The 15,772-nt window shown below is 39.4% G+C and overlaps 1 protein-coding gene across 1 annotated transcript in view; it reads left to right on the forward strand.

Annotated features, from left to right (window-relative positions):
* LOC127429129 (follistatin-related protein 4-like) overlaps positions 1 to 15,772 on the forward strand; it is a 503,881-nt gene that overhangs the window by 185,747 nt on the left and 302,362 nt on the right. Inside the window, exon 4 of the mRNA XM_051677965.1 lies at positions 7,648 to 7,875. Within this exon, the coding sequence (XP_051533925.1) occupies positions 7,648 to 7,875 (228 nt within the window). The remainder of the gene's footprint in view (positions 1 to 7,647; positions 7,876 to 15,772) is intronic.

Consider the following 15,772-nt stretch of genomic DNA (forward strand, 5'->3'; position numbering starts at 1 on the left):
TTTATTCATCAACACCGACATTTAGAGGTCAGCATGAACTGGCGTGAACATGATGTCCATATTACTGCAAATGTCAAACTGTCAAGCTTTCTGAAGCTGACAATAATACCACAAACTGCAGAAATACATTATATATTTCAATATTCCTATTAACTGTGATATATTCCTATGACAAAACAATTTATTACTCTCATTACTACATATATATATATATATATATATATATATATATATATATATATATATATATATATATATATATATATATATTACACGTTCCCCCAAAACACATCACATATGACACTTTAGACACTATGTAAGGATGGGAATAGCAATTTTTGCCCATTTACACTAAACATACAGTACATGTTTCATAAGCACTTTCGATATTAAATCAAGTACATTGATATGAACATATATTATAGATATCTTTAATTAAAATTTTCACTAGTTAAAATGAGAATTCTTGATATCAGTAATGGAATTACTTCCAGTGAAAATGCTCATTTTGCATATTAGTAAATAGTAGGCTTTGGATCGTTGCCTTTTTCACGCATCGATAATCGGTAGATTTTCCCGATGATTATCGATATATAATGGGATTTTTTCAGATATAAATTGGGCTGCTCGTCTCTTCAAACATATTTCTCAACACAACTTTGATAAAGTGTGAGTGGCAGGGTAAATTAAAGTTTGTAGCGCACCAGACGCATCTGGCGGACGACATGGCACGTTCTAAAATTAGAAACAATTGTTTATTTTCTACAAAGGTACACACACACTGCCAGTGCTCAGCATCAACATTCTGAAGTGCCACGGAGTGCAACTTGCATAGTTTTCCATTGAATTAGACCTTAAATCATTATCAAAGGACAAAGATTATTAACTCTAGTATAACTGGATGATATATTGTGTATAAGTATCTTTCATATTAGCCTTCACAATGTATTTTCAGTTACAAATATGTCGTTTTGTAGTTTGACAACTTGAATGAAAGACCTATTCAATGCTACATACAGAGAAATTGCAAACGTCGCCATTTCTAATTGTTCAGTTTGCGCAGTTTCACCAATTTCACTAACCTACAAACTCATCAATGTCACTGTTCATTCTTGAAATATGAAAAATTTCGTAACTTTGGACTGCCATCTCCTGTGCCACTTCAGCTTGTCCTGTGTGTATATGTGTGTGAGAAATACATGTTATATCACCCTCTTGTGGTCTCCCAATGCTATTACGCCAGACTGTTAAACAGGCCAACTGAGTGAATTGGAAAGCATGTGTATGGGGATTCTGATTGAAATGTCGGCTAATTTAAAAATGTCAATGCATCAAAAATACTGTATATTGATAAAATAACGTGCCAATCAATAATCAATATTTTATAGCATCCCTAGTAATTAGGTTTGCGCTAGTTAAAATGTTATTTGTTGATATATATATATATATATATATATATATATATATATATATATATATATATATATATATAAAAGCAATTAATAGATTTTTTACTGGTTGGTATTGCAAATAAATGTTAACTATATACTTCTTAATAAAAAAAAAATTATATCAATAATTACATTAATAGTGAAAATGTCCAATCCTTTTATCAACAAATGAATTACAACTAGAATAAAAATATATATTTAAATCAATTTTAACATGTTACATTCAGTGTTTAAGATATCTGGAAACGGATTGCAAAAAATTGATTTAACTAGTTGATATCTTTGATATCAAGAATTAACATTCCTCCAAGTGCAAACCTTATTACTGATATTAAAATTAGTATTTTTACTAGTAGTAATTCCATTGTCAATATCAAGAAGTAGCATTTTAACTAATGAAAACTGAATTATAGATCTATATAATTCATATCCAGCATGTGATTAAATGTTGAAAGGGCTTACAAAATTCCATAATGTTGAAAACACTTTTATACAAATATGTAAACATCTTTTTTTAAAAAAAATATTATTATATTATTGTTACAAAAGATATGTAAAGAAAACTTAAATAAATAAATGTAAATGTAATTTGTTAATGAAAAACATTATCACAACTCCTGCTGTCTTTTACAGAGCAAATACAATGAAATATAATGCAATAATATCAATAATAATAATGGCAAAAACTTTTTGCTGGCCCAGGAAGATAAATAAATAAATAAATAAAGTTAATTTTTGATTAAGGAAACGGGATGCTTTGTTGATTTAATAAATTGTTTAAAGGGAATAGCTGTTTACCTCAATGACATAGTAATGACAAAAAATGACATTTCCCATTTTTGAAAAAGCTTGATCCAGCTCACTTCATTCTGCAGGGACTTTAATATGGATGCACCCTGGAGGTTGTTGGGGTGGTCTGAGAGGATGTTGTTTATATAACATGAGCTTTCAGGGATTACACCACTGTTCCTCTTGTCTGAATGACTTCGCTATGAAAGGAATCAATTAGACACATTTACTTGACGACAATAGGATGTGATCCACAACAATCCACAGCAGAAAAATATGTTTAAGCCTTCCCTCTGTGCTTCCCTGGATGATTCATATGAAATGTTTGAGCATCTATCACCCAGACTTGTAATTAATGAGTCAAACTGAATTGGTGAACTGATGTCTCACAACTTCTTAACAGTCACAAGAATGGCAGTGATAAACAAAACGCATTAGCTCCACGACTGATGGGCTTGGCAAAGTCAGAAAGCTTTTGATGGAACCTTTAAAACTCATGTATCACCATTGTCTGGTTGCCCAGACTGAATGGATTACAATTCAACTCTTTAGCTTCTTAAGTAAACCACAGTGGAGTTCAGTTAGGAATAATGTAGTTCTTGAGCATATCCCATAATTGCAGAGATGACAGAATTACTAGCAGAATGACTAATGGTGCTTTATGAGCATTTGTGTTTTGCTCTAGATTATTCAGCTTCGAACAGAGAAAAAGCTTTGGAAAGAAAGAGATGGCCAGACAGCAAGCATCCAATGGAAAGAAGAAAAAAATCACAGAAGCAGAGCTCAGCTAAGCGTCTAATCTTTAATACTCAGAGAATATAAAAGATCCGGTAATCGTCTGCAACCTTGACATGGAGGAAGAAGGTCATGGTGTTAGGGGGGTGTTCATGCCTGCAATTGGTTTATGAAGGCGCTGTAAATAATAAGTAAATAAGACACCAGGTGGGTTTTTCAACTGCCCCCTGAGGGGCTTGTCTTATTATTTGCCTTGTTGATCAGATCACATTTATTATTCCTATCCAGGGTCAACTCCACAGTCTGGGTGTGTGTTTGTCTCAGCAGGGTCTCTGCGGTTATTAAAACACCTTAATCTTAAAAGCCCATTAGCTTGTTATTGAGCAAACGATGAAGCCACCGGCATTTAAGCAAGTAAAAATGAAACTGATAATTGATTGAAATAAATTGGCCTCCAAGAGGTATTTTGCTTTAATGTTTAAGTATTCTGAATGTATTAGTGGTGTTTGCTAAGACAAGCATCTATATTACTATTGTTCATACCTATAATCATATACGATTTATTCAAATCTCTAAACCTAAGAATTAAACATAAGTGCATAACTTGCCTCATTATAAGTTTAATACATGTTATTAAGTTTAATACAGAGCAACATTTGGGTTTCAGAATTAAAAATCTTGTAAATTTTCTCCATAGGTGAAATGATTTTTAACGATAACTTATAAACCTTAAAGACAGACCTATCGTGAGCTCTGTGGGTGTTAATCGATGGTATATGCTTCTTTCAAAGCCATCAGTCTGGGTTATTTCAACTTCATGGTCTCAAAATCATTTTTAATAGCAGCATTCCTGGTGAAGAACTACACAACCCATGATCCTGAAGAGATAGATCCACCAATCCGAGAATCATGGCTAACAAATTGTGCCAAAAGAGCTCGGCAGCAACTGCCCACTCCCTTGACTACTTAAATATTTTAAAATATCTGAATATTTTGCAATAAAAAGTAAATATGTTGTTCCCTATCTGTCACTCACTTGACGTTGTGTCGATGTAGTGACACTAGGGGTCACTCTTGGGAGCCTGAGACACCTCTGGTCTTTGATAAAAGGTCAATGAAAATTGGCGAGTGGTATTTGCATGCCACTCCCCCGGACATACGGGTATAAAAGGAGCTGGTATGCAACCACTCATTCAGATTTTCTCTTCAGAGCTGAACGTTCATGCTCATTGAGCTGAATTATACTGTTCATTCACCTCTGCTGGATCTGACGGCGCATTTCAGCGGCTTCTCCCTCCTCTGCAATGGTGCACTGCAGAGAACGCCCCTGGGCGCTTCAGCAGAAAACAATAGAGTATAGTTTCTGAAAGAGCTTTTTTCCTCTAAAAGAGTATATATTTCTCTAAAAGAGCGGCACATACGGAACGTCTTTTTAAAGATGCGTCTTTTTAAAGATGCCTTTCCGATTGTGTGTTATTCCTGGTTGCGGTCGTTATCTCTCAACTTCGGATGGTCATGATCGCTGTCTTTAGTGCCTGGGCGTGACCCACACGGAGGCAGCGTTTGTGGATGGTTCGTGTTCTCATTGCGAGAACATGACCATGGCAACGTTGTGGTCGCGGCTTGCTTTCGTAAGAAACCACCCCAGCGGCTCCCCGCCTCGGTCCCTCTACCTACGGGTATGAGGACAGCGCGGCTAACACTGGGGGTGATTTGGGGACCCCAGTGGGATCTGGCTTCTTGTTCGGAGCCCGCGAAGATGATGAGCTCTCGAGTGCAGCATCGGAGAGCGGGCATGTCCAGTCAGAACGCAGAAGCCTCAGCTGGGCTCCCCCCCTCGGGGACAATTGCCCAGTCACAGGCCGATGCCGAAATGACGGACATGCTTTCCCGGGCGGCCGCGAGCATCGGGTTAGAGTGGAACCCTCCGCTCTACCCTGAACCCTCGCGGCTTGATGATTGGTTCCTGGGCTCGCGGCGCTGCTCAAAGCAGCCACGCCCCGCTCCAGTGCCATTCTTCCCGGAAGTGCACGAGGAGCTGACGAAATCGTGGGAGGCACCTTTTTCTGCCTGGCCCCGATTCTGCAATTCCCCCGCTCTCACTACCCTCGATGGCGGGGTGGCCAGGGGCTATACGGTGATTTCCCCGATGGATAAGGGGCTTCCTGTGGCGCACCTATGCCCGCAGAGCGCTGCCACCTTGCGCGGACGCCCTAAGCTCCCGTCCAAGCCTTGTAGGCTCATGTCGTCCCAGACGGCTAAAGCCTACAGCGCTGCTGGACAAGCCGCCTCTGCCCTGCACGCCATGGCTCTCCTGCAGGTCCACCAAGCCAAGGCGTTTGAAAGAACTGCACGAGGGTAGTTCCGCCCCAGATTTGATGCAGGAACTGCACTCGGTGACCGACCTCGCTCTCCGAGCGACGAAGGTCACAGCGCGGTCTCTCGGGTGGACGATGGCCACATTAGTGGTCCAGGAGCGCCACCTTTGGCTCAACCTGGTCGAGATGGGCGAGGCCGACAAGACACGGTTCCTTGCTGCCCCCATTTCCCAGGCTGGCCTATTCGGTGACACCACCGAGGACTTTGCCCAGCAGTTCTCGGCGGTGAAGCAGCAGACGGAGGCAATCTGACACATCCTGCCCCGGCGCGGCTCAAGATCCCGCACCCCGTCTGCTCATCGCCAAGGGCATCCCCCTGCGGTGACTGCACCTGCTCCGCCGCAGCCTGCCCCTTGGCCCGGCCCCGCTGTGGAGCCCACCGCAGGAAGCAGATGCCACCCATCTCACAGCCGGCGCTTAAGAACCCACGGAGGTCGTCAAAGCACCCCTGAAGGAACCCACTCACCTGGAGCTGGTAAAAAGACCACTCCATCCCCCGGTGGAGGGCCGGGCAGAAAATCTTTTGTTGCCTTTTTGTTTGATTTCGCCACATGCCCAAGTGGCTGCGGTACCCAACAGTTCAACAAAAGAGTGGCTTCCTTCCTCCCTGGGTCACATAACCGGTGTGCACAGTCGTCACCACGACTACCGTCCACGGGTTTTTTCTTGCAGGATTGGCGCTCCAGCAGTGGTCTTTCCACCCCTGAGCGCCCAGCTGTGGCACACAGCCACCCCTGATGTGGCAGTCTCCATGGGTTACGAGGACAGGCCTCTTCCTCCCCGTCCCAGTCTGTTATGGGGGTGGTCACAAGGAGCCAGGTAAGTGCTTCGATGTCCCTAGACTCAGCATGGCCACGACGTGGTGTGGCACCTCGAGCTCCACCCCACCGCGAGGCCCCCCTGCCGGTACATCTGACGACGTTGTCCCCTTGGTCCCCCTTGCGCAGAACTTGCATGCGTGGCTTTTCCAATCCGTCACGATGGCTGATCCGGACCGTCTGACTTGGCTACGCGATTCAGTTCGCCAGGCGCCCGCCCAGGTTCAGCGGTATTCACTTCACCTTGGTCAAGAGCGAAAACGCTGCTACCTTGCGTGCGGAGATTGCTACCCTCCAACGGAAGGGCGCGATAGAACCTGTCCCTCCAGCCGAGATGAAGAAGAGGTTTTACAGCCCCTACTTCATCGTACCGAAAAAAGGTGGTGGGTTACGGCCAATCTTGGACCTGTGAGTACTGAACCAGGCCTTACACAGACTCCCGTTCAAGATGCTGATGCAAAAACGCATTCTGACAAGCGTCCGGCATCAAGATTGGTTCGCGGCGGTAGACCTGAAGGATGCGTACTTCCACGTCTCAATCCTCCCTAGACACAGACCCTTCCTGTGGTTTGCATTCGAGGGTCAGGCGTATCAGAACAAAGTCCTCCCTTTTGGCCTGTCCCTGTCTCCTTGCATCTTCACGAAGGTCACAGAGGCTGCCCTTGCCCCGTTAAGGGAGGTGGGCATTCGCATTCTCAATCTCGATGACTGGCTAATCCTAGCTCACTCTCCAGACATGTTGTGCACACACAGGGACCTGGTGCTCTCACACCTCAGCCTGTGGATGGGCCCGCGACTGCATTGGCACATCAACTGCCTCGAGTTGTTGGCAATTCTGCTTGCCCTGCAGAGGTTTCGGCCGTTGATCCAGGTGCTAGCACGTGTCAGTGGCTCTGAGAATGCCGATTCAGACTTCAGCAGTTTTTCATGCTGGTCTATGTGCAGATGGGGGAAACCAACAAGGGGTGGGTTAGGTGACACAGTGGGGGCACTGGGTGTTTATGGCTTGGTTAGAGAAACTTTAACATACTCTCTGGGACAGTATATTGCGTCCCTGGCATTCCTAATGTTTTGTCTTTGTTCCACAGCATTCATTGCACAAGATGTTAGAAGATGTTATTGCTCAGAAGTTGCAACATCATTAAGACAACATGCTGTGGACTGTAGGCCAATAATGGCTTATGTTCAATGAAACAGAAATAAATATATGGATTTCTAAAGTCACTTTTTTGTATTGTTAAATCAATACTTTACTCTTCTGCCACAATAGTTGAATATACTTTTATTATCTGAATTATTATTATATATTTAATTATTTAATCATTATATATTGAATTACATTTATTTGGGGGCCTTGCTCTGCAAATTTTGATATGCGATTAATTCGATTAAGTAATTGGCATATCATATAATTAATTTGATTACACATTTTTATCGATTGACAGTCCTAATCTTAATTGAACTTTCTTTTTCCAGATGAGAGTCCATGCAAGAGGACATACTGTGGTCGCGGTTGGGAGTGTGTGGTCAGGGATCGAACGGGCCGGGCTGAGTGTGTGTGCCAGGAAAGATGCCACACGTCGTTTGTGCCCGTCTGCGGCTCAGACGGACGTTTTTATGAGAATCATTGCGAGCTGTACCGCACCGCATGCCTGCAGCACAGGAGAATCTATGTCATTCACAGCAAAGACTGCTTCTTCATAGGTGAGATGCACGTTACTCACTGCAGTGCTGTAAATGTAACCGTCCAGTGCTTGTGTACAGTATGTTGTGCTGACATGATGTTTATATTAGCGAATATACAGTATCTGCTGCTTCTTCAAAATATTTTATTTTTATTTATTTATTTTTTTGGATCATTCATAACGGAATGGTCTAGGTTCAACACAAGTCAAGCTCAGTTGACAGTATCTGTGTCATGCTGTTTATTACAATAGAAAATAAAGTAAACTCATCCCTCAGTTTCACAATGGAAGTCTATAGAGCAAGGCATTGGTAAGGAGGGTTTAAATGAGAAAATGTGCAGCCCATATTTTTGTTAAAATGCTTTTATTAATTATTTTCTACCAAAAATAAAATGTATGTTTTTGAGCTGTAAAGTTGTTTAAATAGACCTTTTAGCAGTGGGACCACTGTTCTAAGGGAACTGTATACTTTCCTATGCGTTATCGACTTAATTGCTGTATTTGGATTTTTATTTATGTAAACAATCTCTGTCTGGTACCTTTGCCCATCTTGTGTGAAAGTCACCAGGTTTAGCTTTACATTGTCATGACAGGAGTTGAAAGATTGGATAGACTTTACACAGACAAGTATAGTAGGTGGTTTTATCATAGTAGTCTCATATTGTTTATGTCTTGTGGCTATACTTTAGAAATTATTTGTAATTTAATGTTTATCCTGGTCAGTTCACAAAATTATGAATTACGTCTCTAAAATTATAATCAGATTACTTAACTGATTACTTCATTGAAAAGTAATCACATTACTAATTATTTTACTTTTAAGTTACTTTCTAAAACGCTTTTCACACAACAAATCTAAACAAATGGTTTATTTCCTCTCCTTGTTCATTGTAGCACATAAGTCATACACTCAGCACAGAACATTTCTCTCTTACAATGACTTTAAAGGCAGCGGTGATGAGGCTCTTCGAGTTCAGGTGAGCCCCATCACGCACCACCAAACAGGGAAAAGTCTCTCTCTCCTCTACCCACTCCAGTTGTGGGCCTGGTTGAAGAATGGCCCTCTGAAGAGGCGGGGCGATGATGAACCACGGGAGGGGCGTGTCGTTCCGTCACAATTGCAAAACACATTAAAACTCTTAAACCCTCATCCTCCACAATATTAACTGGCCGGGAGGCTGCTGCTATCCACTTTGCTACATCAATCATTAAGCCGCATTCACATGATTCATGTCAGAGCATCAACAACAACATCAGCATTATTGCCAAGTGCCGCTTCCAACTCCACATGAAAACGCTGCAGAATACGGCCGTGTTCGAAATGGCATTCTACCCAGACTACTCTTACTACTTCTGTTATATCTATGTATGGCAGAATTAGTCAGAGTAGTATTGAAGTATGCCATTCTGAACACTGTCAACGTCCTGTTGTGCTTTAAGCACTGGCACTGCCCATGTAATACTTCATCTGAATTGTCTGGTAATCATTAGCTGATGTTTGGAAAGGTCAGTGGCAAAGGGTTAAAATTATTTTAACTTTTAGCGGTGCTTTGAGACATTCAGTGTGAGAACTCCAACAAGCTAGCCTGCCACACTGGTCCCTCGTCAGTGCCATTTGGCTTTAAGGTGATAGTTACAGTAAGATTTGACGTGCTGCTGTGGTAATTAAATTCCACCTTAAAAAGGCTGCGAAGTGTCACATATGTGTCTGTTTTGTAAGAGATCCTTTCTCCATCACTTGATCATTGACATGGAATCCTTGTTGTGTTTGTTTGTCACGTGTACGTCAGTGTAATTGACTTCTGACACATCGCAAATGTTCCATCCTTTTCCAACCAGTCTTTAAAACTCACTTGAACGGAATAAAATGTCCAAATATAATGAGAAAATTGGTAAATGCATTTACAAAATTAAATAAAAATTAATGTTAAAGTCAGGTTAGAAAAAACATTTACACGTTAAACACTTTAAATTAATCACATGCGTTAATGCGTTAATTTACAGCTACTTTAAACACTTTTTTTTTTTTTCAAACTGAGGGATGAGATTAAATAAATTATATTCTGCAGTAATCGACATCATGCTGTCCACTGAGTTTAACTTGAACCCGGCATATTCCTTGAAAAGCCCTGGTGTTTTCTACTTTTGCCACCGATATTATTTCAATCAATGTGAATTGGTGCATTGTAAATCGCAATTAACTCTCTCTTGCTGTGCTCAAAGTGATATTAATTCATCTTATGAAATCAGCAATGCTGCTTTCATTTGTAACATGTTACTTGTAAGAATTATGAGCCTTCTCTCCATCTCTCAACCAGTTAACATCATAAACCATTTTTATGTCAAGTACTGATCTTTAAACGGAGCATCAAATGTGACATAAGTTTCAGTTTGTGATGTATGATCTGTAGTTGTAATGCGTAGGGAATATGCCTCGTGATAACACGGTCAAGGTTTATGGCCTCAAACTAAATGAAGGTCATTTTAAAGCACAAGTACTTAACAATGTTCCACCCCATAAATAATAATAAACCCTCATGTCATTGTGCATAACCGAGGCGTGCAGTCTGAGGAGGTCCATGAGTATGAGCTATAAACAATAGATGAGCGCTCTTGAGCTTAAGGAGGGGAAGAATAACAGCAAAAACAGCACTAGGAGATACATGTTTAATCGAATTTACTGAGGGCAAGGATTTAAGGAGACATTACATTGAATGTCATGGGGGACTTGTTTATTTATCCCAGCTGATGTAAAAGTAAGCGATAAACTGTTACATGTGTGGATGAATGTATATGACAAGCATTTCATCCACTCCAGAGTCATGCTACATGGTTTTCCAGTCATTTTTAATCACAAATTTACTGTGTTTTCAACTGCAAGCATCTATAGTAGGAATGTATTTGCACAATACATTTCATTGCTCAGAGGTTGCTCTTTCATAGTCCAGGAGACTTAAAGATGCTGTGTGTATTTATTTTTTTTTTAGATGCAAAAATAGTTTTATCAGTATGTTTGGTGTTGGTTATTCTTTGTTGGTTATTGAATCAATGCTAAGAGCAAATCAACAGAATGCTACTTGGAGTGCATACATTGTTTGGCCAGTAAAAGGCAACTTCTGTATTTTAAAGGCATACATCATGAGAAAACAAAATGGCACCATGTTAACATTGCAGTTGTTCAAGATTTTATGGATTGAAGGGATCATGATGTAATAAAGAGGCAGTTGTTCTTATACACAGGCAGACTTATAATCTACTGACAGTTTCCAACTGTACATGTATGTATGTATGTACATGTATGTACATGCATTACAGGACATTTAAAATTTTTTCTGAAAGTCCTAAAAATTCCCACCACACCACCACACTTCTAATAATTTCTAGCTCATCTCAAATTCCATATTTTTTTTTTAATAGAATTCTGTGGTGAAAATGACGCTGATGGAAATTACATTTTTAATGTTTTTAAAGTATGACCAGCTCCTTTGTCGTGCTAAGGCAAAAGAGGCCCAATAAAAATATTCTGCACACAAGTGATGTTTACCTTAAAATTTTCTTTGTTTTCTTCAAACATCACTTGTCTCATATTTAATCTCAAGTATGCACTTCACTGACACTTTTGTAAAGTTTGATAAAAGCTCTGGCATGAGAAGCAGCAGGGGGTATGTTTGTGGCTTTACCGGGCGCTGCGATGTAAACTAAAGCCTATTGGCTATATTTTGGCAGTCCCCAACTGCATATTTCAGTAAGAAATACACTCACTGAGCACTTTATTAGGAACACTATGGTCCTAATAAAATTTCTGATGTGGTCTTCTGCTGTTGTAGCCCATCTGCCTCAAGGGTCGATGTGTTGTGCATTCTGAGATACTGTTCTGCTCATTACAATTGTACAGAGCGGTTTTCTGAGTTACTGTAGCCTTTCTGTCAGCTTGAACCAGTTTGGCCATTCTCCATTGACCTCTATCATCAACAAGGCATTTCTGAGCAAACTCAAGAGACTGTTGTGCGTGAAAATCCCAGGAGATCAGCAGTTACAGAAATACTCAAACCAGCCTGTCTGTTACCAATAATCATGCCACGGTCCAAATCACTGAGATCAAAATGTTTTCCCCATTCTGATGGTTGATGTGAACATTAACTGAAGCTCCTGACCCATATCTACATGATTTTATGCATTGCACTGCTGCCACACGATAGGCTGATTAGATAATCCCATGAATAAGTAGGTGTACAGGTGTTCCTAATAAAGTGTTCAGTGTGTATATGTCAACAAGCCAAAGAAAACTGCGCTCGTCAAGGCACTTCAGGGGGACTTTAAGATACGACTTCATTGTTGTGTGGGCGTCTTACCAATTTCAGCACTTTAGCACTGTAATTTTATTTATTATTATCGTGAAAATGTTAAGTTTCTTACCCAATTTAATAGCATTTTGCCTTTAGCCCAGATGCATACAGAAACCCCAATACATATTTCGACACTTAGGTCTCATTTAAAAATGTCTGAATACAGGACCCCTGTATTTGGCTGGTCATGTGATTCTAACATGGCAGCCCCCATGTGCGGACCCTCTCCATGTAGAATAAAACAGCTTTTATAAGGTTACTGATATGACTGGAGTCTTAATTTTAATGTGAGTGATCACGATTTCCTACATATATTGGAAAATTACAATTCATGTCTTTTTTTAATGAGGAACAAAATTCTGATTGCACCTTTAAAATAAATGACACTTGTTATCTAATGCAGTGTCATTCGGTGTTCAGTGTCTTGTTTGGAATTCACCAAACAGGATGTCCTTCTCTTTGTTTATGCCTGTCATTAAAATGAAAGAAGCTTTCTAGTGTCACTTGTTCAACTTTGATTAAAACACTCTCTCTTACAAGATACAAAAAGTAGCAACAAAAAAGAAAGAAAAAAAAAAGAAAAAAAAGGATCTTTCATCTTTGCCCTCCTGGTAGAGTGGCACAACAAAGCGAAAGAGTGTTTGACTGATGCCTGCTGCTCTGGTGGGAGAAGTGCTGTGTCTCCCACCAGAGGTGCACAAATTAATCACAGGTGGGTCAGGGGACGCTGCGAGGTGTTTTTGCAGTGCAGTGAGCAGCTCTCTATCTGAGTGGCAGAACTCCTAATGATCACACTTGGGTTTTACTGGCATGGGGGCGAGAATTCTGATAACATCAGTGAGCGCCAGTGACAGCAGTGTTTGATATGATCTTACTGCACTCTTCAGCATGGCCGAGTCTAAAGTGGGGCTAGATTTTCCTTGTGCCTCCCTAGAAACCTCTGTAAGTCCCCTGGATAGGCGGTTAAGCGATAGAGAGTAGGAATGTGCCCAAAGCTGAATACCTTATTTGGAAAGGATCAAGTAATGACTTAAAAATGAATAATGAATTCTAACGAATAATAGAAAAAAATATTCATTAGACTGATTATCCAATGAGCACAGGGATAGACCAATATTTTAAATAAACATATCAGAAATGATGCAATGGTTAGACTGTGAAGCAAGTATTACTTTTATGACAAAATGGATGGCCGCGTTGCAGTCTCCATTTATTGTGCGCATCTCAGAAATCTGAGCTGGTCAAGAGTAACATTCATTTTAATGCACATTTTTGGCCTCTTGATTTCCTAAAGACTGCATCATTATACTAATTTCACTATCCTTTAGGGCTGCACAGTTAATGAAAATAACATCAAAATCATGATATGGTCATATGTAATTATTAAACCACAAAAAGCTGAGATTAATGAAATGAAAAGCCTACATGGTTTGTGTGCACTTCAGAGTAAATACTTTTTACTTTTGAGTTTTTCCAGTTTAAGCCCTGTCCACATCTGGTTATATCCGAATACAGATATAGAAATAATTTTGCCATTGCAACAGATACAGATACAGATTACAGCTTTGCTGAACACCCCTAATAGAGAGAAGACTAAATGGTTGCATTTTGCTTTTGATTGTGCGCTGGAGTTTTCTGTTGCGTATGAAAAACTTCAAATGATAAATGACCCAAAAGTGGAAGAAAAACACCCCTATCCACTACTTGGACCAACTATCAGCACGGTCCACTGGACAGCAGCGCGAGAGCAGAGCAGATGTGTTTAGTCGTGGACCGGTCTCGCTCTTCAGTAGATATTTTGGCCATCAAAGCAGCCTTATTTATCACTGCAATCCCACATATGTGTAGCAGCAGCACTTTTATTAGATTAACTTTAACAATAATGAGCTGTTGTCTGCCATTGTTAGGGAATAACTGCAGTGCAAGGCAATGTTGGGGTGGACTATTGGCTCTATTCTCCTATGCAGAAGACTTTAGCATGCATATATCATTGCAATATTTTCATGTTCCTTTGATGGTTTTGCTTTTAATTAATGAAATCATAAGTAATACTGTGAGTCAAATATATAAATGGATAAAATCATAAATCATGAATCTCATGAAAGCACATCCAGGTCACATTTCAGCCCCTCAAAAATTAAAAATTAAAATCTCATTGCACTGAAAGTTTTACTTTTGATATTTTACTTTTTAGATTTCCCCATTATTTTCACTGGCGATTCTCAGTAGATTTTCATGATTGCAATTAAGCAAACAGTGTTTCAGCAAATGAACTCTGTAATACAATAATTTTCATATTTAAATCAGGATAAATACATTTGGTAACACTTTATTTTAGATATCAGAAATTAGACTAATAACTGGACTTGTAAGGGACTAGTTACAGACTTGTTTAAAATTATAAGGTATTTACTTTTCTTACCCTTGCCTAATAGCCTCTTTACATTTCTTTTTTTCTAACAATGAACTTATTTAGGTAAAAACAAATGATACCAGTAGCTAGTAAGGTGCTAAATTCATCCTTTATAGGTTTTTATTACACTGTGTGAATGTGCAGATTATAAGTATAAAATAAATCTACAAGGCAGATACTTTTGTTGCTCAGTGTAAATAGCAACAAAAAGCATCTTCTTATTAAATAGATGCTATTTGTATGCCTGATTTATTGTGTTTATTTAGATTCCCATAGACGGCCAACATCAACCCCTAACCCTAACCCTAACCTTCCCTGCTTTGTTGAAATACTATATGCATTCTACATGTATTTTATACTTATAAGCCGCACATTCACACAGAGTACTGAGAACCTATAAAGGATGTCAACTGCATCATACTAGCTACTGATATGTTTTGTTTTTAGCTAATAAATGAATTGTTATGACAAAAGCAAATGTAAAGGGGATATAAAGCAAGAATAAGAAATTAGCCAATAAATGCTTGATAAATAATTTATAATGCCAAACAAGCCCATAACTAGTCACTTACAAGTGTAATTATTAGTCATTAATTACTGTCTAATTTCTGATCCCTAAAATAAAGTGTTACCATACGTTTTTAAACACTTATGTTAAGGGTTTATCAAGGGGTTTCAAGTGGCTCCTTTTAATCTCACTATATACTGTATAATAATCTATTTTTGCTACATTGTGACATATAAATCATGAAAGAATGCATTTTATGTTTTTGATTAATATAAGTATGAATAAGTGTGTTAATTAAGCGTTTATAAAAAAAAGTTTTAATGCTCACTATTTGGCAAGTTTGAATGAAAGTTGCCTTTTTTATTTATGTTGCTATAACTGCATGCGGTATAATTGATTTATAATGCATTTGCAAATGACTTATTAGTCATTAATTAACCCCTTTATAAACCCTTAACAAAGGGAGCATTAATTAATTAATAAGTGTTACCAGTACTTCGCAGTTTGAATAATATATTATTATTAATGTATTTATTAATGTTTTGCATTTTAATCATGATAATGATATTTTTGCATTTCTGTAATGAGAATTGGGTGTGAAAATGTGCTTAATTGTCATGAACATCATGCTATGCTATGTTATTTTTTT

This window comes from Myxocyprinus asiaticus, chromosome 38 (assembly GCF_019703515.2).
Source record: "Myxocyprinus asiaticus isolate MX2 ecotype Aquarium Trade chromosome 38, UBuf_Myxa_2, whole genome shotgun sequence".
NCBI lineage: Eukaryota > Metazoa > Chordata > Actinopteri > Cypriniformes > Catostomidae > Myxocyprinus > Myxocyprinus asiaticus.